Raw genomic sequence first — 24,138 nt, forward strand, 5'->3', positions numbered from 1 at the left:
CTAAAGAAGATCAACTCATGGATATCTTCCCTTATTTATGGCTTGTTCTCCATCTGGTCAACTCTCTAGCCATTCCCTGGTCCTCACCGCTGTCCATCTCATTGTACAGCCCCCCAGCAGAAGGGACCGAAACCTGGTGCACTCCGCCTGTACCACGGTTTGCAGGACAGGACTGAGGAGAACGCCGTAAATGGAACCAGTTTCTCAACCCCATCTCTTCTTGGAGGGAAAGCATTCTTTCACTGCTGATGGGAGTCCGGGAATGAATACAGAGGCATATAGGGTGGATAATCCGTGCATCATGGTGGGAACAAGCCAAACAGACCCCGTGTTGCGTTATCATCTGACTCTTTTAGAACATCACCTCATTCTGCCAGACACGTTACCCCATCAGACGGCCACACGTCGCTACTGCTAAAGTAACCACCAGTAACACAGTGTTATGTGTTAGACCAGCATTGTGCGTGTAGGTGCTGACGGTGCCTCAGCTCGGGAGAGGGCTGAAGAATGACGGTTTATTGCAAATGCGCTAGCGTGATGGCAAAAAGCTGCCTCAGCATGCCCTAGGCGCGTCTGAAATCTTAACTCCCAGCCTCATCCCACTACCTATCAAAGGCATAAATAATTACACAACTTGTAGCAGAGTGGTAAAAGCTAATCCAAAACATTTTCACCAATTTTGACCTTTTTAATGCTGTGAAGCATAGGGCAGCAGTCCATCCAAGACGAGAAACCTCTACTTCTTCTTCTTGGAGGGAAGGAGTGCTTTCTGCCAGGGTAAGACTGATTAAAGTAACACACAGTGCCAAGCCGATGCTTGTTTTATTAGAGTCTCATACAATGATTTTCAAATGTAAAATTCCCCATTTATGACACTCAAGGATCAACATCGTAAAGCTTGTCGCTCTTTTTTCCAAAACCTCTAGGTTGTGAAGAAAAAGACATTCTAACCCAACATCTTCAGTATGTTAATTTGAAAACGTAAACAAAGTAGAATTTCATTTTAAAGCATTTAATAGCGGAGACAAGCCATGTGTAAAGCTGAATTACAAAAGAAACAATACAACCCGACATTCATGCTACAAGTTTACCTTTCCACAACCAGTAGTACTTCCAGGTCAGTTCTTTCCAACAAAGAGATGCTGTAGTGGCGAGAAGATTATGCTGGGGAAACAACAACAACAAAACCCCACCATGCTGTACCTAAAATACTTCTCTGACAATTGTAACAACAAGGTAATTTCTGTCCACCAGAAAGACACATCCCCAGCACAAAATAATACAGAGGAAGACCAAAAATGTAGAGGAAACATAGAGAACAACCTGTGCCATAACGGTCTAGTCTCAATAGTTAAGGGGACTGGCATACATTATGATTAACAAGGAGTTTTATTCCTTCCAAAACCAACCCACCTATCAAACAGTTACTGCCAACGTTCAACACGGGCTGTGCAGTGAACAGACCACTCTTGTTTCGACAGCTTTAGAGCACTCCTTTAGTCAGCAATGCCCAGCAACTGCTGGCGGGGCTACTTTCATTTCAGTTTAAAATGGTGTCTTTGGGAGTCAGTTACAAAGGCCACAGTTGCTAAGCGGGCAAATAAAGGCCATACTTGCCTTAAGGGGACTGAAGGTCCCTCCCAGGAAGGCCCCTCGAGAAGGGGCAGTGTGTAAAAGTCCTTTAGAAACCGGGCTGGAGACGGCACTCCGCAGCTGATAAAAGCCACATCCTATGAGGGCTGTGACTGAGGTCAGTAACACCCCCCCATCTCCCCAACCCCAGCCCCCCATGAGGAGTTTTTTCCCCAAAGACAGCCCAGAAGAGGAACGTTTCCTGGGAATGCTGCACCTTACCACAAGACAAAAGGACACCCCTGAATGCTCCTTTGCCTTGGCAGACTTTTTTGTTTAACCACAGAAAAGAGGGACCCATTCTTCAAGAGAACGTAGAATCACCTGAACTGCCAGAATCAGGCACAGGCTCGGACAGAGCCAGGACTGCATCTGCTCGTAGCTGCAGTATTTGTACCTTCTCCAGAACCTGGACAGACCTCTTCCTTCTGACTCCACGTTTCCTTTGTTTACCGTTTGGTCCAGTTGCTGCAGTAGCTGCACCGCACCCTCAGCCTGACCGGTTCCTGTTCTTTGTTCAAGGTTCGATCCCACAGGCGCCCCTGTCAGAAACAGCAGCAAGAACAAAAACACAAGCTCGCTCTCTCCACACTCCCTGCACACCCAACGGCAGACCCTGAAACCGAGAGGTCGGTCCAGACTCTGACTGACATCACGCCTGGGAGCTTTCAAAGCAATCACAGTGCAGACTGGTTGGAGGTAGGCTCCCATCTCACAGCCCGGCTCTGAAAGAGCTACGTAGCCTGGCTCTGTGGGTGGGAATTGCTTACAGCCAAAATCATTGCTGACCTACTGCTCTTTGGTGGTTCTAATTCCTAGTCTCACGTGCTGGAAAATACCAAACACCACTTTTAAAGGAAAACTATTACCAATGTCATCCTTGCGGCTTTTGACTTCATATGACCAATTCGAATGAAACAAGCCAGGAATTCCTTACTTACACAAACTCACCCGGTTACAGCCCACAGTAAGGGATGCTGGACTAAACTCACGCTCATCTTCTTTGGAGGAATTCTGAAAGGAAAAGGAACCCAAGAACTTTCACACCATGTAAAATTCTGTTCTACAGGAGATCTTTGTTTCTTTGCTTGCTTGCTTGAAGAACTAAAAGGCAGGGTCTGCTCTCTTGTTCTGTGACTTTATTTTCTTTCCTGCTACTATGAGGACCTTCTTCACCAATATCTTTCTGCCCCTCCCTCCTCAGGACGTTCCCAGGCCTAACATAAAGCTGGAATTCATTGACTAGACTTTAATATAGCAGATAGTGAAAGCGGGACACCAGCTACGGCACAGACAGACATTTTAAAAAACATCGACAGAGGTGCTGTGGGAAATAACAGCCGCTGGACAATACAGGCCCCTAGACATCAGCCCTGCTAAGACACACTCATAGGAAGCAGAGTAACAGGGCAGGGACAAAAGTGAAAAGTGCCAGAAGCAAGAGGTGAGCCAGGAATACCCATTCACAAGGCTATCAGCAATACAAAGGACCACAAACAACAAAACCACCCCGTAAGCTTCTTTAGGAGAAAGTGAAACAACTCTGTCACAGAGATAAGATAAGCAAAGAATAGATCCCTCCCTGATGGTGCTTCTCTTGCACTAAGCTCAGGTTCACCTGAAATTCCAGACTTTAGATGGCCAGAGATCTTTGCAGTTTAGTCTCAGAGCATTAACTAAGGTAGGAAAATTATCTGCAGTGACAGGCTGAGCGTCTCCCAGTTCTTTCTTCCTTGGACTTCTACTGGTGCTCTTGGTAAGCAGAAAGATGCACAGGCTCAACTCCAGTCACCCTGACCAGACAGCCTCCTGTCAAAATCACAGGCCTGGAAGGCATTTGGATGAGAGCTGAAAATGCAATCTGTTTAAAAGCCATGCAACTGCAGCACTCCCACGCTCCTCCTTCTGAATCGACTGCCGATGCTGTAAAGTCAGTCCTACGCGTACTAAGCAGACAGATTTCCTTCATGTTTTAACGAGAGCCTTCCCTTTTCGAGATGCACTCTAAAACACCAGCTGGATTTGGATCCAAAGTCATACACTGCTCATAAACTGAACAAGAGCCCTGGAGGAATGACCAGAAGAATCCTGAGAAAGCACAGGCGCTACTGAGATGGTTTTTCCTAAACCTGATCTTTCTTCTCATCCTGAATACCAAAAGAAAACAAATGGAAAGCAAACCAAACGGAAGGCGTGTCACAGAAGCACCTGGCCCTGATCTCCTAAGAAAGCACACGAGGGAGAGGTCATCTGCTCAGGATTCCATGCGGTGCTCCTGACATCTGGTCTGGTATTCATAAAGACACCAGTTTGTGTCTGGAGCTCCCTCTCAGTGTAACAGTGCCCTGACTACTGCAAATTGCAGGTACGAGTCATGGTGGCACAAGCATCTCTTCTGGAGAAGGTTCTTCTCACCTGAACTGGTATTTGCCGACTTGATGATTCACTCATCATAGTTCCAGATTACCTGGAAAGAGCTCAGGACATGTCCTCCCACATCAGTTAACACAATAGGAGGTTACGGTGATGTCTGCCACCTACCACATCATTTCTCAGGGTCCAACATTCTAACCCGGAGCTCCAGCTTCCAAGGACCCTAATGTTTGGGAAATTCAGCCACTGTACAAGGAGCGGAGGCATTCTGGGGACAGCAGTTATGGCAAAGCGGGGAATAAAAAAAAGCATCTTTCAGAGGATGACCCTTATCCCACCAACAGAGTGTTTGGAGCACCTGAGGAAAGAAGCCAGAAAGGGCACGCGTAGAGAGACCTGTCGCTAATCCTGCAAAGGTAAGCTGAAGGGAAAAAAAGGGATACAGGTTTTGGAGACAAATCAGCCTACTTGTTTTAGAGAAGTTCTGTACTGAAGGCTCCTGAGGAGTTACCAGACAGTCTCCTTCCTATCTTGAAAATCCAACAAACCTGTCAAAAACCCCTCTTCTGAAAGAAAGTTTTGGGCTTACAACAAGGTGAGGGCTCTTTCAATACAGGAGTTTACCTGGGCAGGCTGAAGGTAACCATGCAGCTAGCAGCACCTGAAATTGCAGGCCACTGTACATGCAGGGGATCCCTGCAGAGCAATTATGCCCCAAAGATTGGCCCTTTGAATCTAGTCCTACAGCAGCAAGCAAGCAGCATGCCCTGGCCAGCAGGCACCAAGCCCACAGACGATATTTGCGTAAAGGCTCAGCCAGTTGTGGAGAGGTCCAAAAGGTTTCTGAAATGGGGGCAGCACGTCATCATGCAGAAACACGCAGAAACCTGGGCATCTGATGCAACTCTTCCCCTCCCAAGGAACAGTGGGAGAAGAAGCTGTTCCTTTTATACCACCAGGCAACTTCCTTTGTGGACAACCCCAAGAGGAATGAGTTTGCCTCCTTTGAGAAGACTCTCTCCAAAGAGCTGGAGAGGTAAGGTGGCCAGGAAGGCAATAGTGTGGCAGGGGTTTGAATTAAATGCAGAATGGCTATCAGGATCCAGAAAATGGATGAAATGCACTGGGAGGATGGGCAACAGCCAAGAGGAGGAGAACAGGGGGGTGAGGGAAGACCCTCTTACCTAAAGGGTGTGCCTAACAGCAGCTCTGTCAGAGCAGCCTTTTAGCTTGTGGGCTACAAGAGAAAGAATCTTGCCCTCCTGACAAGGTCTCTGGAGAACAGTGGGTTTAGAAAGCAACTGCCAATCCCTCTGGGACAATCCTGTCGTAAATCTGCCTTCTGAGGACATAGCGAGAAAAAAACATGACACTGTTTCAAGAAGAGGGAGATGCCTGCAAGGCCATCTGCACAGAGAAAGGACACTGCTGAGGAGTGGCAAGTACTCGCACTGAAGCCAGTGTCAAGGTGTCAGCACCCACTGTTGGCCCTTCATGGAGTTCTGCACAAAGGAGCATGTGAGGTAAAAGAGGACTGGAGTCTCTTGAGGACAAGGCAGGGCAACCTTCAGGTTCAGCTGCGAGAGGCTAAGTTCACCCCTAGAGCTTGTAGCTTCACAGTCAGAAAAGCCTGTGTTGGTTCCCGGTAAAACTCATCCCGTGGCTAAGTTTGATGAGCAGGAATCACAAATGTCTCCATGCAGGTGATGCAGGTGAAAAGGGAAAAAAAGTTACCTGAAGGCATTTTTATGCTTGCCACTTTAAGAACCTAGGACTAAACAGATGCTGTTGTCTCTGAATATTCTGTAGCTTATCGTTTCAAATCCATGCTTTGCTTTACTCGTATGGCAAACGCGCTCGGCTCCAGTTCTGAAAATAAGTCAAACGGGTAAGAACTGAGTTTACCAAAAGTCACAAAAAGGAAGCAATCTTGTAAATGGCTGCTCAAGTATTTCATTAGAAAGCAGGGTTTTAGTACCTCCCTCTAAGCCAACAAGACAGGTACCCTTAATCTGTATTTGTACTCATGTTTCAAAGTCTCATCTAAAAAATGACAATAGGCACTCACTCCAGTATTAGGCTTTCTGCTTTTCTAGGAAGCCCAACAAGCAGTTAAAGAGAAAAACAGCGTGACGTGACAGGGAAAGGGGCATGAGCAGCAAGGTGAGAAAGCTTGCAAATCCTACAAGATTACTGACACAGGGAGAAGGGCAGGTAGCAAAGAACCATAGAAAGGTCTTACAAGACTCGGTCGTGGAGCAATAAAATGGCAGAGAGGTACAAAGTGGTGCACGTGGGGAAAAACAGTCCTGGCTTCACACACAAAGGCTCTAGAGCTTCTCAGCTGAACGCTTGAAGCAAAATTTCAAACTACCGTCAGTAAAACCAGCCTCTTTTCCCACTGAAGCACGAAATCCACGCGCGGCAGTGAAACAGGAGCGCTTTTTACAGCTCCCATTACTCGATGCTCAGCCCGTGCAAGCGCAGTAGCCCCTCGGAAGTGACCGCTTTCACGGTCAGTGAAAGAAGGCAGGAAAAGAGCAGCCCCCCCCGTCCGAATTTAGGGTCTCCTAGGAACTCACTGCTACCGGCAGGCACCAAACCGCAGGCTGTAGCTTCAACACGCTCACCTGCCGATTTTAAGTCCGTACACACGCCTGCCTGCATGAAGAAACCTGGTTTCAGGCGACCGACAGGTACCTGCTTTCGAGGACGTCCTCCTTTCTCCCGGCCTAGGGAAGGAAGCAGGAGAGCCAACGGGACGCGACTGCTCTGGAAACGCCGCTGCCGACCTCCCTGAAGCTTGACAGGCCTCTTGCCCCGGGGGCTGCCAAGAACGCCCGGGCAGGACTGCGTCGCAGCCCGCCACCGACGCCAGGCTGTGAGGGAGGGACGGACACCCCCGCCGGCTGCGGGTCCCCGCGGGGACAGCCGGCAGAAACCCCTTTCTCTCCACAGCCGCACGTCTCCGCGGTGCCCGCCGGCCTCCGCCGGACAGCCACCAGCGGCAGGCAGTCCCCTGCTGCCCCCGCAGCCCCGGGGGCGGCAGGGAGGGGCCGGGGCTGGCCGGGCCTGCGGGGGGAAGGCCGGGTCCCGGCGCCCCGGCCTGCCGCGAGGGGAGATGCCGCCACCGCCGCCGCCGCCGCCGCCGCCGCCTCAGCCCCGCTGCCGGCCTGCGAGGCCCCCGGGCAGCCCCGGCGCTGGCGACCGCCGGGCAGCCCACCGCTCCACGGACGGGGAGGAGCCCCCGCCACGGCCACCGGCCCCGCCGCGCCCGCCGCCCGCCCTTGCCTCAGGCGGGGCCGGGCCGGGGCTGCGGCCGGAGCGGAGCCGAGGGCAGCCGAGCCCAAACGAGATGAGCCGAACCGAGCCGAGCGGAGCCGAGGGGAGGCGAGCGCCGCCGCAACGACATGAGCCGAACCGAGCCGAGGGAAGCCGAGCCCAGCCGAGATGAGCCGAGCCCAGCCCAGCCGAAGGGAGCCGAGCCCAGCCGAAGGGAGCCGAGCCCACCCAGCCGAGGGGAGCCGAGCCCAGCCCAGCCGAAGGGAGCCGAGCCCAGCCGAGGGGAGCCGAGCCCAGCCCAGCCGAGGGGAGCCGAGCCCAGCCCAGCCGAGGGGAGCCGAGCCCAGCCCAGCCGAAGGGAGCCGAGCCCAGCCGAGGGGAGCCGAGCCCAGCCCAGCCGAGGGGAGCCGAGCCCAGCCCAGCCGAGGGGAGCCGAGCCCAGCCCAGCCGAGGGGAGCCGAGCCCAGCCCAGCCGAAGGGAGCCGAGCCCAGCCCAGCCGAAGGGAGCCGAGCCCAGCCAAGCCGAAGGGAGCCGAGCCCAGCCGAGGGGAGCCGAGCCCAGCCCGGCCGAAGGGAGCCGAGCCCAGCCTAGATGAGCCGAGCCCAGCCCAGCCGAAGGGAGCCGAGCCCAGCCCAGCCGAAGGGAGCCGAGCCCAGCCCACCCGAAGGGAGTCGAGCCCAGCCCAGCCGAAGGGAGCCCAGCCCAGCCCAGCCGAAGGGAGCCGAGCCCAGCCGAGATGAGCCGAGCCCAGCCCAGCCGAGGGGAGCCGAGCCCAGCCCAGATGAGCCGAGCCCAGCCCAGCCGAAGGGAGCCGAGCCGAGCCCAGCCCAGCCGAGATGAGCCGAGCCCAGCCCAGCCGAGGGGAGCCGAGCCCAGCCCAGCCGAAGGGAGCCGAGCCCAGCCGAGATGAGCCGAGCCGAGCCCAGCCGAAGGGAGCCGAGCCCACCCCAGCCGAAGGGAGCCGAGCCGAGCCCAGCCGAAGGGAGCCGAGCCCAGCCCAGCCGAAGGGAGCCGAGCCCAGCCCAGCCGAAGGGAGCCGAGCCCAGCCCAGCCGAAGGGAGCCGAGCCCAGCCCAGCCGAAGGGAGCCGAGCCCAGCCCAGCCGAAGGGAGCCGAGCCCAGCCCAGCCGAGATGAGCCGAGCCCACCCCAGCCGAAGGGAGCCGAGCCCAGCCCAGCCGAAGGGAGCCGAGCCCACCCCAGCCGAAGGGAGCCGAGCCCAGCCCAGCCGAGGGGAGCCGAGCCCAGCCCAGCCGAAGGGAGCCGAGCCCAGCCGAGATGAGCCGAGCCGAGCCCAGCCGAAGGGAGCCGAGCCCACCCTCGCCGAAGGGAGCCGAGCCCAGCCGAGATGAGCCGAGCCCACCCCAGCCGAAGGGAGCCGAGCCGAGCCCAGCCGAAGGGAGCCGAGCCCACCCCAGCCGAAGGGAGCCGAGCCCAGCCGAGATGAGCCGAGCCGAGCCCAGCCGAAGGGAGCCGAGCCCAGCCCAGCCGAAGGGAGCCGAGCCCAGCCCAGCCGAGGGGAGCCGAGCCCAGCCCAGCCGAAGGGAGCCGAGCCCAGCCCAACCGAAGGGAGCCGAGCCCAGCCCAGCCGAGGGGAGCCGAGCCCAGCCCAGCCGAGGGGAGCCGAGCCCAGCCCAGCCGAGATGAGCCGAGCCCACCCCAGCCGAGGGGAGCCGAGCCCAGCCGAGATGAGCCGAGCCGAGCCCAGCCGAAGGGAGCCGAGCCCAGCCCAGCCGAGGGGAGCCCAGCCCAGCCCAGCCGAGGGGAGCCCAGCCCAGCCCAGCCGAAGGGAGCCCAGCCCAGCCGAGATGAGCCGAGCCCAGCCCAGCCGAAGGGAGCCGAGCCCAGCCAAGCCGAAGGGAGCCGAGCCCAGCCGAGGGGAGCCGAGCCCAGCCCGGCCGAAGGGAGCCGAGCCCAGCCTAGATGAGCCGAGCCCAGCCCAGCCGAAGGGAGCCGAGCCCAGCCCAGCCGAAGGGAGCCGAGCCCAGCCCACCCGAAGGGAGTCGAGCCCAGCCCAGCCGAAGGGAGCCCAGCCCAGCCCAGCCGAAGGGAGCCGAGCCCAGCCGAGATGAGCCGAGCCCAGCCCAGCCGAGGGGAGCCGAGCCCAGCCCAGATGAGCCGAGCCCAGCCCAGCCGAAGGGAGCCGAGCCGAGCCCAGCCCAGCCGAGATGAGCCGAGCCCAGCCCAGCCGAGGGGAGCCGAGCCCAGCCCAGCCGAAGGGAGCCGAGCCCAGCCGAGATGAGCCGAGCCGAGCCCAGCCGAAGGGAGCCGAGCCCACCCCAGCCGAAGGGAGCCGAGCCGAGCCCAGCCGAAGGGAGCCGAGCCCAGCCCAGCCGAAGGGAGCCGAGCCCAGCCCAGCCGAAGGGAGCCGAGCCCAGCCCAGCCGAAGGGAGCCGAGCCCAGCCCAGCCGAAGGGAGCCGAGCCCAGCCCAGCCGAAGGGAGCCGAGCCCAGCCCAGCCGAGATGAGCCGAGCCCACCCCAGCCGAAGGGAGCCGAGCCCAGCCCAGCCGAAGGGAGCCGAGCCCACCCCAGCCGAAGGGAGCCGAGCCCAGCCCAGCCGAGGGGAGCCGAGCCCAGCCCAGCCGAAGGGAGCCGAGCCCAGCCGAGATGAGCCGAGCCGAGCCCAGCCGAAGGGAGCCGAGCCCACCCTCGCCGAAGGGAGCCGAGCCCAGCCGAGATGAGCCGAGCCCACCCCAGCCGAAGGGAGCCGAGCCGAGCCCAGCCGAAGGGAGCCGAGCCCACCCCAGCCGAAGGGAGCCGAGCCCAGCCGAGATGAGCCGAGCCGAGCCCAGCCGAAGGGAGCCGAGCCCAGCCCAGCCGAAGGGAGCCGAGCCCAGCCCAGCCGAGGGGAGCCGAGCCCAGCCCAGCCGAAGGGAGCCGAGCCCAGCCCAACCGAAGGGAGCCGAGCCCAGCCCAGCCGAGGGGAGCCGAGCCCAGCCCAGCCGAGGGGAGCCGAGCCCAGCCCAGCCGAGATGAGCCGAGCCCACCCCAGCCGAGGGGAGCCGAGCCCAGCCGAGATGAGCCGAGCCGAGCCCAGCCGAAGGGAGCCGAGCCCAGCCCAGCCGAGGGGAGCCCAGCCCAGCCCAGCCGAGGGGAGCCCAGCCCAGCCCAGCCGAAGGGAGCCCAGCCCAGCCGAGATGAGCCGAGCCCAGCCCAGCCGAAGGGAGCCGAGCCCAGCCCAGCCGAGGGGAGCCGAGCCCAGCCCAGCCGAAGGGAGCCCAGCGCAGCCGAGGGGAGCCGAGCCCAGCCCAGCCGAGGGGAGCCGAGCCCAGCCCAGCCGAGGGGAGCCGAGCCCAGCCCAGCCGAAGGGAGCCCAGCCCAGCCGAAGGGAGCCGAGCCCAGCCCAGCCGAGATGAGCCGAGCCCACCCCAGCCGAGGGGAGCCGAGCCCAGCCCAGCCGAGGGGAGCCGAGCCCAGCCCAGCCGAAGGGAGCCGAGCCCAGCCGAGATGAGCCGAGCCGAGCCCAGCCGAAGGGAGCCGAGCCCACCCTCGCCGAAGGGAGCCGAGCCCAGCCGAGATGAGCCGAGCCCACCCCAGCCGAAGGGAGCCGAGCCGAGCCCAGCCGAAGGGAGCCGAGCCCAGCCGAGATGAGCCGAGCCCAGCCCAGCCGAAGGGAGCCGAGCCCAGCCCAGCCGAAGGGAGCCGAGCCCAGCCCAGCCGAAGGGAGCCGAGCCCAGCCCAACCGAAGGGAGCCGAGCCCAGCCCAGCCGAGGGGAGCCGAGCCCAGCCCAGCCGAGGGGAGCCGAGCCCAGCCCAGCCGAGGGGAGCCGAGCCCAGCCCAGCCGAGGGGAGCCGAGCCCAGCCCAGCCGAGGGGAGCCGAGCCCAGCCCAGCCGAGGGGAGCCGAGCCCAGCCGAGATGAGCCGAGCCGAGCCCAGCCGAAGGGAGCCCAGCCCAGCCCAGCCGAAGGGAGCCCAGCCCAGCCGAGATGAGCCGAGCCGAGCCCAGCCGAAGGGAGCCGAGCCCACCCCAGCCGAAGGGAGCCGAGCACAGCCGAGATGAGCCGAGCCCAGCCCAGCCGAAGGGAGCCGAGCCGAGCCCAGCCCAGCCGAGATGAGCCGAGCCCAGCCCAGCCGAAGGGAGCCGAGCCCAGCCGAAGGGAGCCGAGCCCAGCCCAGCCGAAGGGAGCCGAGCCCAGCCGAGATGAGCCGAGCCGAGCCCAGCCGAAGGGAGCCGAGCCCAGCCGAGATGAGCCGAGCCCAGCCCAGCCGAAGGGAGCCGAGCCCAGCCCAGCCGAAGGGAGCCGAGCCCAGCCCAGCCGAAGGGAGCCGAGCCCAGCCCAGCCGAAGGGAGCCGAGCCCAGCCCAGCCGAAGGGAGCCGAGCCCAGCCCAGCCGAGGGGAGCCGAGCCCAGCCCAGCCGAGGGGAGCCGAGCCCAGCCCAGCCGAGGGGAGCCGAGCCCAGCCCAGCCGAAGGGAGCCGAGCCCAACCGAAGGGAGCCGAGCCCAGCCCAGCCGAGGGGAGCCGAGCCCAGCCCAGCCGAAGGGAGCCGAGCCCAGCCGAGATGAGCCGAGCCGAGCCCAGCCGAAGGGAGCCGAGCCCACCCTAGCCGAAGGGAGCCGAGCCCAGCCGAGATGAGCCGAGCCCAGCCCAGCCGAAGGGAGCCGAGCCCAGCCCAGCCGAAGGGAGCCGAGCCCACCCCAGCCGAAGGGAGCCGAGCCCAGCCGAGATGAGCCGAGCCCAGCCCAGCCGAAGGGAGCCGAGCCCAGCCCAGCCGAGGGGAGCCGAGCCCAGCCCAGCCGAGGGGAGCCGAGCCCAGCCCAGCCGAGGGGAGCCGAGCCCAGCCCAGCCGAGGGGAGCCGAGCCCAGCCCAGCCGAGGGGAGCCGAGCCCAGCCCAGCCGAGGGGAGCCGAGCCCAGCCCAGCCGAGGGGAGCCGAGCCCAGCCGAGATGAGCCGAGCCCAGCCCAGCCGAGGGGAGCCGAGCCCAGCCCAGCCGAGGGGAGCCGAGCCCAGCCCAGCCGAGGGGAGCCGAGCCCAGCCCAGCCGAGGGGAGCCGAGCCCAAGCCCAGCCGAGGGGAGCCGAGCCCAGCCCAGCCGAAGGGAGCCGAGCCCAGCCGAGATGAGCCGAGCCGAGCCCAGCCGAAGGGAGCCGAGCCCAGCCCAGCCGAAGGGAGCCGAGCCCAGCCCAGCCGAAGGGAGCCGAGCCGAGCCCAGCCGAAGGGAGCCGAGCCCAGCCCAGCCGAGGGGAGCCGAGCCCAGCCCAGCCGAAGGGAGCCGAGCCCAGCCCAGCCGAAGGGAGCCGAGCCCAGCCGAGATGAGCCGAGCCCAGCCCAGCCGAGATGAGCCGAGCCCAGCCCAGCCGAAGGGAGCCGAGCCCAGCCCAGCCGAAGGGAGCCGAGCCCAGCCCAGCCGAGGGGAGCCCAGCCCAGCCCAGCCGAGGGGAGCCCAGCCCAGCCCAGCCGAAGGGAGCCGAGCCCAGCCGAGGGGAGCCGAGCCCAGCCCAGCCGAAGGGAGCCGAGCCCAGCCGAGATGAGCCGAGCCGAGCCCAGCCGAGGGGAGCCGAGCCCAGCCCAGCCGAGGGGAGCCGAGCCCAGCCCAGCCGAGGGGAGCCGAGCCCAGCCCAGCCGAGGGGAGCCGAGCCCAGCCCAGCCGAAGGGAGCCGAGCCCAGCCGAGATGAGCCGAGCCGAGCCCAGCCGAAGGGAGCCGAGCCGAGCCCAGCCGAAGGGAGCCGAGCCCAGCCCAGCCGAAGGGAGCCGAGCCCAGCCCAGCCGAAGGGAGCCGAGCCCAGCCCAGCCGAAGGGAGCCGAGCCCAGCCCAGCCGAGGGGAGCCGAGCCCAGCCCAGCCGAAGGGAGCCGAGCCCAGCCGAGGGGAGCCGAGCCCAGCCCTGCCGAAGGTAGCCGAGCCCAGCCGAGGGGAGCCGAGCCCAGCCCAGCCGAAGGGAGCCGAGCCCAGCCGAGATGAGCCGAGCCCAGCCCAGCCGAAGGGAGCCGAGCCCAGCCCAGCCGAAGGGAGCCGAGCCCAGCCCAGCCGAAGGGAGCCCAGCCCAGCCGAGGGGAGCCGAGCCCAGCCCAGCCGAAGGGAGCCGAGCCCAGCCGAGATGAGCCGAGCCCAGCCCAGCCGAAGGGAGCCGAGCCCAGCCCAGCCGAGATGAGCCGAGCCCAGCCCAGCCGAGGGGAGCCGAGCCCAGCCCAGCCGAAGGGAGCCGAGCCCAGCCGAGATGAGCCGAGCCGAGCCCAGCCGAAGGGAGCCGAGCCCAGCCCAGCCGAAGGGAGCCGAGCCCAGCCGAGGGGAGCCGAGCCGAGCCCAGCCGAGGGGAGCCGAGCCGAGCCCAGCCGAGGGGAGCCGAGCCCAGCCCAGCCGAGGGGAGCCGAGCCCAGCCCAGCCGAGGGGAGCCGAGCCCAGCCCAGCCGAGGGGAGCCGAGCCCAGCCCAGCCGAAGGGAGCCGAGCCCAGCCCAGCCGAGGGGAGCCGAGCCCACCCCAGCCGAAGGGAGCCGAGCCCAGCCGAAGGGAGCCGAGCCCACCCCAGCCGAAGGGAGCCGAGCCCACCCCAGCCGAAGGGAGCCGAGCCCAGCCGAGATGAGCCGAGCCCGGCCCGGGCGCCCCCTCCCTCTGCTCCAGCTCCCCACGCTGCTCTGCACTGGCTGCTGCTGCTGCGCTGCAGAGGCAGCTGCATTTTGGGGCTTGGAGCGCTTTGGGTTCCCGCGTGAGCCCCAAGCATCAGAGGAGTTGGCCTGTACCTCGTGGCAGGTCTTGCAGCTGCTTTCAGGGGGGTCTGGGCTCTGCCCAGGCCTCTCGAGTCAACGTTGACTCTGGTGCCTAATGACGGTATGCTGGCAGTGGCCCTGGTAGCTCAGCCCTTTTCTCTCCCCAGTTGCGATGATGTCAGCAGGTTTGCCTTTTCTTGGTCCAGGCACCCTTCACGCAAAGATTCCCAGAGATTTTTTCATCCCTCCCCTACACACACATTGGGATTCCTGGAGGGCCACAGAAATGCAACAGCAGCAGCGTTAGGCTCTTCTGGGGTTTGGGGGAGGAAACACCCTCATAGATAGCTGTCTGGAGCCTTTCTGGCAGCCACCTTTTACCTCTCAAACAGACACAACCGAAAAGCTCCGATGGTCAGTGACCTAGCCGAGCGATGATCAAAAATGCCCCTTTTTACCCCACAAAAGCCTAACAGCGACGTTTGTAGGAAAAACTCCCGCGACACGGGAGTTCAGCCGAGACACGGGCCCGTCGGGAGGAAGAGAGACTTCCTTTGTATTGCCGGAGTCGGCCAGCCACTTCATCCACCGTTTGTCCCTCGCCTTTTTTCCAGGACATCACTGCCAATGAGTTGGCATACAACGCTGGTACGTGTTGTAGAAACTTCCGCCCCAGGGGTTGTGTGCATTGGACTTCATCTGGATCTGTGGGTGACTGCTCGTTATCCGGATCATTATAAATCACCTCCAGCACGGCTAATTCCCTCAGGTACTGGATACCTCTCTGCATGGTGGTCCACTTGCCTGGCTGACACGTAACGTCTTCCTTGAAGGGGTATTTTTCCTTCACGCCTGACGGAAGTCCCCTCCAGAGGCTGAGGGCTCGTGTCTTTTTCCCAAACGCCTTGTCAGTGGCCCCTTCCCTAGACAGGGATCTCACCTGCTTGCCTTCCCTACCCTCTAATTCCAAGCTACCGGCCCGTTACCCCAGCAGCGGAGCAGCCGGGTAAAAATGTGCTCACCCGGATGGCGGCCGAAATCCTTTCGCGTATCTTGCAGCTCACTCAGGGGTAGGGATCGGGTGATTATCTCGGGTTCTGCCTCTTTCTCCTGTTCTCGTGATGGCCCTGGTTCACCTCCATCCCTCGCTAAGTTGAACCGATTTCTCCGTGTATTTCTTTTTCTGCATAGGGGCGACTGACACCGGCAGAGGTCGGTTCTCTGGTTCAGCTGCAGCGCCTGTCGCCGGGGTTGGTTGGGGTAGCTGCAGTGCTTGTCACGAGGGCTGGAATAGCTGCAGTGCCTGTCGGTCTGTTTTCCCTCCCTTCCTCCTGAGGGTGCTGCATAATATCGAGCAGTGGTTGGTAGATACTGGCCAGGGCCCAGCACAGTGCGGTAAGTTGTGCCGCTTTGGAACAGGCACCGCATTTTCCTTTCCAACGTTCTATCGCTTCACCAGGGTCCTGTAGCTGTTTGGGAGTGAAGTTCCAAACCATTGGAGGTGAGAAGTCCTCTAGATACCTGCCCGTTTTCTCCCACATGCCACGCCACCCATGACTATTCAGCCTTGGGGCAGATCTCTGCGTGGTATTCTTAAAAAACTTTTTTGGAGCCCTAAACAAGACCTGAAACACATTCGGGAGACATAGCAAGACGAGCATGCTGGCTTGAACACCCCAGGGATCTTCAAACTTCTCAAAAGCTGCTGTAATTAGCCTGAAGGAGGAAGGGGAGGTGAACGAGCGGGGAGAAAGTACCCCCCCCAACTTCCCCACAGATTGGGTGCGATTACCAACAAATTCCGAGAGAGGGCGCCCGAGGCACGGGAGTGACGTCGACGCCGCACGCAACTCCCAGCTTAACCTCAGGACCCGTGACGTAATCATTTTGCGAGTCGACGTCACCCAGGACAGCAAAATGATAGTCCTGAGCCCGCGCCCAGAGGTGATAAACAGAGTGCATGTAAGAACTTGCACAACACCGCCACGGGAACAAATGAGCCAACACTGGGACCAGCGACTATTCAACTAATCTAAGAAATGCGTACAACAAATTCGTTTTAACACGCTCCGGCCAGATCTGTCGTTATCTCAACCCTTCGTGCCCCACGTTGGGCACCAAAAAGGACTGTTGTGGTTTCAGCCCAGCCGGCGACCAAGCACCACAAGGCTGCTCGCTCACTCCCCCGCCGCCACCATCTTTGTCCAGAAACAGGAACGAAGCCTCTCCCCGAGACTAACGTCCCGACGGTGCTCCACGAAATCTGGAGTCCCCTCGGACGCTGGCGGCAGCAAGCTAGGAAAATCCGAGTGCCAAAGCCCACGGAGTTTCTGCTCTCAGCTCCAGGAAAGATTCCTGTTCATCCGTAAGAGGGAAGCCAGCGTCACCCTTGCGCGGCGGGAAACAAGGCTTATCCGATCGACGCCGGAGCGCCGCGTGAAGCCAGAGCGCAAAGCTGGACAAAACCGGGGGGGCAGGGGGGAAAGCCCGGCCCGGCCCCTTGGGAACCCCGAGGGCCCCTGGGGAGCGCAAAGCCGGGCAGCTGCCCTTCCTCACGCTCCCGGCCAGCTCCTCCCTGGAAAAGCGGGCACCGGCCTCCTCAGCCATCCCGGGGGCCCGGCCGGGAAGACCCCCGCCAGGGACAGCCCCGGGCGGTGCTGCCCAGAGCCCACCCAGCCCCGCCGTCCTCCCCTCTGCGGCACCCACCCCTTCTCCCAAACGGAGCCCGAGGGGTCACGGCCCATGGGCCGAGACCAGCGGAGAGCCGCCAGGGAAACCGCCGCCTCCGTCCATCGCGCAGACGGGAGCCGCAGCAGCCGGAGAACGCTGGTGTACTGCATGCATAATTGTATCGTGCCGCTCCCAGGGCAAGCCCAGGCACCGCTTCGCGCGTGGGACGTGCCGCCCCGAGAGCGGGGCTAGCCCAGGGGCGGCGGGGACAGGCTGGCCAGCAGCGCCGAGCCCGAGGCAAAGTCTGCCGTGGATGCAGCCGAGGGCTGGCGCGGCCGGAGTCCTGGCTGGCCCTCGGCGCCTCTGCAGAGCGCCGGAGCCACGAGAACCGGCTCGGTCCCTTTGCGTCGGTGTCCATGGAACTGACTCGGTCCCTTCACGTCGGTGTCCTTGCCACCGGCTCGGTCCCTTCGCGTCGGTGTCCTTGCCACCGGGGCAATCGCTGCCAGAGACGCGGGGCCCCCTGGGCCGCTCCCCGGCCCCTGGCAGTGTCCCTCTCCATATGCCCGCCCGCCCCTGCCATGGGCAGGAGGTCTCCGCGCCCGCGCTCCCCCCGGACGAGGACCTGCAGCGCCCGGCGCGCGGTGCCGAGGGGCCGGCTCCTGCCCACCATCACCTGCGGCTGGAGGAGCCGCACCGTGCCCGCAGGCAGCGCTGCCCGCCCTGCCCGCCCATGCCGCTGCGCCCGACCGCCTCCACTCGGCTCGGCTCGGCTCGGCGAAGCTCGGCTCCGCTCGGCAAAGCTCAGCTCGGCTCCGCTCGGTACGGCTCGGCAAAGCTCGGCTCCACTCGGCAAAGCTCCGCTGGGCTTCGGCTCGGTACGGCTCGGCAAAGCTCGGCTCCGCTCGGCAAAGCTCAGCTCGGCTCGGCTCGGTACGGCTCGGCAAAGCTCGGCTCCACTCGGCAAAGCTCAGCTTGGCTCGGCTTGGTACGGCTCGGCAAAGCTCCGCTGGGCTTCGGCTCGGTACGGCTCGGCAAAGCTCGGCTCCACTCGGCAAAGCTCGGCTCCACTCGGCAAAGCTCAGCTCGGCTCGGCTCGGTACGGCTCGGCAAAGCTCGGCTCCGCTCGGCAAAGCTCAGCTCGGCTCGGCTCGGTACGGCTCGGCAAAGCTCCGCTGGGCTTCGGCTCGGTACGGCTCGGCGAAGCTCGGCTCCACTCGGCAAAGCTCAGCTCGGCTCGGCTCGGTACGGCTCGGCAAAGCTCGGCTCCACTCGGCAAAGCTCCGCTGGGCTTCGGCTCGGTACGGCTCGGCGAAGCTCGGCTCCGCTCGGCAAAGCTCAGCTCGGCTCGGCTCGGTACGGCTCGGCAAAGCTCCGCTGGGCTTCGGCTCGGTACGGCTCAGCAAAGCTCGGCTCCGCTCAGCAAAGCTCCGTTCGGCTTCGGCACTTTTTTAGGTAGCTCAGGTAGCTCAGGTTTTTGAGGTAGCTCGGTCCTGGGCTCCCAGACCTCGCCTGGGCTATGCTGTAGTTGGGCCTGTCTCCAGCCCTGTCTCTGGCCCCGTCTTCTGGGTGGACCTTGGACCCATGTTGTAGCCCTGCCTCCTGCTGCTCCGACTGGGTGGGCCCTGGACCTGGTTCATCCCCTGGCTGTGTCTGGGGCTGTCGATGGACCCCACTACCAGCACCCGGCCCTGCTGAGACCCTGTGGGACTGTGCCCTGATGGGTGAGGGCACAGCCCCGGTTCCCCTCACTGGCTTCCTCTCTGTTCTTTGTGAAGTTCAAACCCCTCATCTTGTTTTTCCTCACCACACGTCCCTATTCTCGGTTTTTCCTGCACCCTACCTTTCTTCTGTATTCTCCCCAGGATATACTTGCAGCTGCTTTGGTTTTTTTTTCAGGTTTGAATTATCTTTTTATGGCACCTTATCCTCCCATTTTTCCCCATTCGTGTCCAGTTGTCTTTTAAACCCCTTCTCAAAGCCCCGCTTATTTAATTTATCCTTTGCCAGGCCCAGCTGCTTTTCATTCTGAGGGTTGTTCTCCATGAGGCCTTTTGAGTTTAGGCTATAAAATCCAAAGACAAGAAAGCATCTTGCCACACTTGGTCATCTCTTACATAGTCCGCCCTAACCATGGCCTGAAAATTTCCAGCTTTTCATTAATTTTTTATGTTCCTGGAAAAAACCCCACTGCTACCTTCTGGAATTTCTTCACCTGCAATTAGTTTTCTGTGAGTGTGTCACTGTACCTAAAAACAGAGAGGCTGGCATTGATCTGATCTGTCTTACTGTTAAGAAATACTTGTTCCCAGTATGAAAAGAAGTATCTCTGCTCCTGATTTCTGACTCAAGACATTTCGTAGCCCACATGCTGCTCACCAAAGACGCATCAATCATCACACATCAGGCAGGAGTGACCTCCGCAGGTAGTTACGAATTCCCACACTGAGATACCGCTACGTGGTGTGAAGCGTATGGCTTGACCTGAAGATCTCTGCCACTCACAAAGCACGCCGGTCCTCCACGCATTTAGACCTACTGCTCTCATAAAATGCAGCATCTTGTGCCCTATCAGCATCATGTTGAAACTAGGCACGGTTATAGAAATGATAACTTTATACTGTTTTGTTAAAGTTAAGATTAAATAAAAGGCTAAAGGACTTGGATACAATAGTTTAAAAGGATAAATGCCAACCTCATGTTTAGTAGCTGTCTTAAGAAGGGACAGGCAACTTCCCCCTTAGCCCAGATATTACTCCGCCATTAAGAGAAGGACCAATGTCACTTATTATCCCTTGTCGAAGCAGTCTCCTGGAGGAGCAACCCGAATGTTTTGCTATGCTAGGATTAGGCTTGCCTGAGTAAGCACAACTCCACGTACTCCATGTGCCACTCAGAAAGGAGCTGTGATGAAGGACAGAGCCTACACACCACATGAACACATTCACATACATAAACGTACCCTGGGCTTTAGATTAAATCGAAACAGAGGGTTGAAGGATTCTTCTAGGGACTTCACTCTTCTTCCTGCCTAGCTCATTCATTTATATTGCAAGTTTAAGCTTGATTTCTTATACTCAGTTGAAAAGGGACTTTCTCAGAAAAAATGCCAACTAGGCAATATGTTATCAATTGTGCCTTATTCTCTACAGGAAATACAAAAGCTGAGTTCCTCTCGCACGTCCAGCACTTCCTAAAACGATCCACTCTACAGCTTAATTGATGCCTTACTAGACATAATGCCTTATAACTCAGCTACCTTAATGAAAATAACTATATATACATATGTCCTTGTACATCTTAAAACTCAGCATGTTTCCTGTGTCACAGATACAATTATGCATACAGTACACCACATAAGCCTAATTGGAAATGGAGTGAAGATTGAGGTAAAATGACTGGATCCCATGGAAAAATTGAGGAAACCGATACTTCTCAAAGCCTTTGTATGCATTTGTGGCTTGAAACACCTCAGCTTTCTCTTAGGTGGCAAGGGATGCTGTCTCAACTTTATCAGGTGTTCTACGTGGTATGGAGGAAGTACAAGAACAGATACTCCAAATACAGATGAATTCAGCATTTTTTAAATTTTATTTAATCAGTAATCAGGTAAACTTAATCTGACACCAAAAACCACATCTTGTCACACTTACTTTTGAAATACAGCATACCCAAACGAGGGAGGAAATTGTTTTAGTGTGATTTATAACAGTAACGAAGAGTTATTTTCTTTTTGGTAATGACATTGTGCAACACATTTTCTGTTTGGGGAGTAAGCTTCTGAAGTATTTTAATCTGCCTCATCTACCGCTACAGATTTCAGCAAAACTGCAAAATCCTCACAAGAATTAGCACTGTATATAAATCCAGTAATAATCCACAATCATCTCTCCATTTTGGTTGTATTTCTGCTGTAGATACTAGGCTTCTTCAAACTTCCACCAACCAGTGGAAATTTGCCAAATATATAACCCAGTGGGCCATTTAAAGGGATTTTGCTGTGAATTATGACTGCTACATTTGTGGGCAGCTTTCAGTACCAGAGACTGGAAAGGGAGAGGCAGAGTGTGAAGAGCAGGGGGCGCAGCTTTCACCCTGAGACCTTCCACATATTTGTTCATGATCTACAGAAAATGGATGAGCTGGACAGCATAAGCTCTCTGTGCACAGATGGAACGGCACTACTTAAAACCAGTCCTTGCTTTGGCAACTGGGGGAGACGTCAGTCCTGGCTCTTAAGCTGGCAGAGGCTGCCTGAAGCCTTGTTTAAGCTGGTGTCTGTACAATCAAGCTATTGTGGTTTACCTAGGTAGTGCGTGGCAGCTGAGCTGCAGCAACAGACTGTGCACGCTCTTTGCCCATGAGATGAAATGCATTAGCTTTAACTTCTTGCATCCAGACTACTTGCCAGATGGATTCCTAACAAACAGCAGAACTGAACTGCTGAATTACTTTACATATGCTTGGAAAGCCTGGGAAAAAAATAAACACGAAAGAAGTAACTAATGGGAACAGAGAGATGCATTTCTGAGTGCAACAGACTCCATCTTTATTTCAAAATATCTCTGTACATTACAATTCTATTTAAAAAAAAAGAAGTCAAAAGTCAAAGCAGTTTCCCATGCTAAGTGAAATATCAGGTCTCATTTTTTAGATAATCAAAAAGAGAGGCTGTGTTTTCACTCAGCAGATCTCATGGCCTGTTCCTATCTGAGCATACTGCTCAATAGCAACATAGAATGTGTTAAATTAAAGCTCTTATTGTGCTCATCACCGTGAAGCAGGATTTTTTGAAGAACCACTGTTAGAAGCAAACTGATCTTCCTTGCAAAGTCAGGTTGTCCCTTCTTCAGGTGGAGTTTGCTCTCAGGCAACCTGGCCATCCTGGGAACAACACCAGGTCAGCCTCCTACCTGCTGGTCCCCTCTTCTCTGACAAGAAGAAGCCATCCTGTGTATAACTAAGAACCCGATGATTTCCTTCCCATGGGTTGCACATTAAAATATCAAAGAACTCTGATTGTGGTCTTAGCCCATAGCTGAAACATTAGGAAGTTCGTTTCTGGAAATTCAAACACATTCCTTAGCTTGCATAACGTCTATATACAAACAAAAGGACGCTCAAGGCAGGCAAAGCTAAGAATGTGAGCAAGAAGTGGACCGTCTGTGGGCTGGTGTGTGGCCGCCTCTGTGGCTGCTAACACTCAATTCCAGCTGGACCTGTCAGCTCCTTCCTTGGAAGCATGCTGTCAGTGCAAATTGACAGGAATCCCTGGGATTCAAGCCTCAGAATGTATTCCCTTATGCAGCGCTAATTGTTCACAACAGGACAGATATCGCAGGAGAAGATGTTTGACTAATTGCATATCAAATTGCACCCAAGCCAAAAACCCGTCGCAGAGGAGGCAGTATGGAATTTCAGATAGGGTGAAATGGGATCACGTGTATGCATGAACTCAGCCACATGGGTTCTGCTTAAATTCTCACCGTAAATATTCAGCAGAATTTGCAAGGCCATAAGGCAGTGCTCTGCGTGAATGTGAATTGCATCCATAGCACGTATGGGACTGTGTCTTGTATAATTCATGAGAATAGCCACACGGGATCATACCAAAGGTTCATTCAGCTCAGCGTCCTGTCTCTGCATCTGAACAGTGAAAGATGTGTAGGAAAAAAGCATAAGAAATGCAATAAGCATAGCATGCTCCTTCCCCTGCTGTACCCTCTATACTGACAGTCACTGGTTCAGGGATTTCTGGAGGCTGTTCCTGCTTCCTAGAGCTTAATGGCCCATGAGAGACCTTCCTTCCCTGATTCTGTCTAATTGCTTCTTCAACCCATTCATACTTGTGCTATCCAAAACATCCTGTGGCAAGGAGGTGCACAATTTAATTATGTATTGTGCGCAGATGTTCTTCTTTTCATTTATTGTGATCCATAATTTCATGTGTTGCCTGCTAATTCCCGTGTATAAGAAAGAGCAAACAATCTTTCCTTACTCATTTTTGCAGTTTTCACTTCCTCCCGTAGATTGCTGCGTATTATTTGGAGAAAATGAAAACTCAAACTGACTCATCTCAGCTATTAAGGTGATAAGAGATCACATCTATTTGTTAACTTCCAGCTGTGTCTTTATAGTGGGTCTGTTCTGAAGTCCAGGTGCAAGAAATGGTCTCTCTGTAGTATTCAGGCTGTGAATACAAATGACAGCATGAACCTGCCTCCAGCTTTATTATCCATTGGGCTACTGGGATTTAGAAACTCTTTGCATCTTGTCTGGTTACTATGGCCATTCTCAAAGTCTGTTATTTCTATGCTTTGTGCCAGATATGTAAGTATAAGGCTATGCTTTGGGTTGCCCTCAAAGGTATACAGCATTTCAATGACAATCTCTCCATGTTCAGACACAGAGGTTTCAACAGACCCCCAGATGCAAAGACCAAAAAGAACCCCAAAACCATGGAAGAAAATCAACCCTGTCCCCCCCTTTCTCCTTGTCTTCACATGTAATATTGTGAAAAATGCTGCTATGAAGGTCTCCCTCTGCAACTGCTCCACCCATCACTGGATTCGCCATCTTATTCAAAGTCTCACATATATCTAGTCTCATTTTATCCCATGTACCCGTCTCCTAATAGTGTTCCAGGTGCATCCTTCTGCTTGCTTGTCATGGGCAACAGTCATTTTTTCTTTCTCAAGGGAAAGCTGTATTCATACATCAATTCTCCACCTTCATGCCAGAGACTCTCTCCCTTAATTCTTGTTTTCAAAGCCCCTCATACAAAATGCACAACGGGTATGGAATGCCAGAGAATCACAGCACCTGTGTTTTGTATTCAGCCAGCACTAGCTTGAGTGGATGTGCAAAAGCACAAGCCTAGACTTTGGAGGTCCCCAGCCCTCAGCACCCTCTTAGCTCTGTTTCTGCTACATACTTTTTCCCCCTTGCCATGTCTGACTATCACTGTTAAGTTCTTAAAGGCAGGAAAGGAGTGAAATTTACAGTGCTTTGTCTCCTATTGCCAGTGTCTGCGACAATTAACATGAAAATGCACCCTGTCAGTGGTTCACTTCAAGTGTGGAGCATTGCTGTTCCTCTCAAGGGGAAAGAACCTAGTGCAGTTCCCAAGAGCTTGGGTTTTTTAAGCCCCTTTTTAAAATTACATTTCCATAGACAACAGAATATTTAGTTGAGTTATTCTGTGCAAACTGAATCAAATCTTCCTGTCGTTGCTCTCTGTGATCAATAAGAGGTGCATCATTTGAGAGGAGTATTTACAGTGCCCAGTGTGGAAGTTTGGTTTATACCATCGGCGTGAGCGAGGGGGTTCTGAAGAAACTACCAGACAATCGGTATGCAAGGATGACAGCCACAGGGGACAACAAGCTGCAGGTGACCATGGTTGCATAAGGAGCTTCAGCCCTTCTTGGCCAACCTGCTGTACCTACATGTTGCCCTCTACCTGAGATAATGGCACGGCTCCAAGCATACGGCAGGCCTTAGCACAAGATGAGCATTAGCCAAAATCTGAGCAG

General features: G+C 57.5%; 1 protein-coding gene across 1 annotated transcript in view; it reads right to left on the bottom strand.

Moving 5' to 3' along the window:
- Positions 1-372: 372 nt before the first annotated feature.
- Positions 373-24,138, bottom strand: part of LOC142044564 (membrane-anchored junction protein-like) — a 340,098-nt gene continuing 316,332 nt past the window's right edge. Inside the window, 5 exon segments of the mRNA XM_075057153.1 lie at positions 373-1,663; positions 1,666-1,849; positions 2,030-2,174; positions 2,574-2,649; positions 5,823-5,874. Of these exon segments, the coding sequence (XP_074913254.1) occupies positions 1,619-1,663; positions 1,666-1,849; positions 2,030-2,174; positions 2,574-2,649; positions 5,823-5,874 (502 nt within the window). The 3' untranslated portion in view covers positions 373-1,618.

The sequence above is a fragment of the Buteo buteo genome, chromosome 24 (assembly GCF_964188355.1).
Source record: "Buteo buteo chromosome 24, bButBut1.hap1.1, whole genome shotgun sequence".
Classification (NCBI taxonomy): Eukaryota; Metazoa; Chordata; class Aves; order Accipitriformes; family Accipitridae; genus Buteo; species Buteo buteo.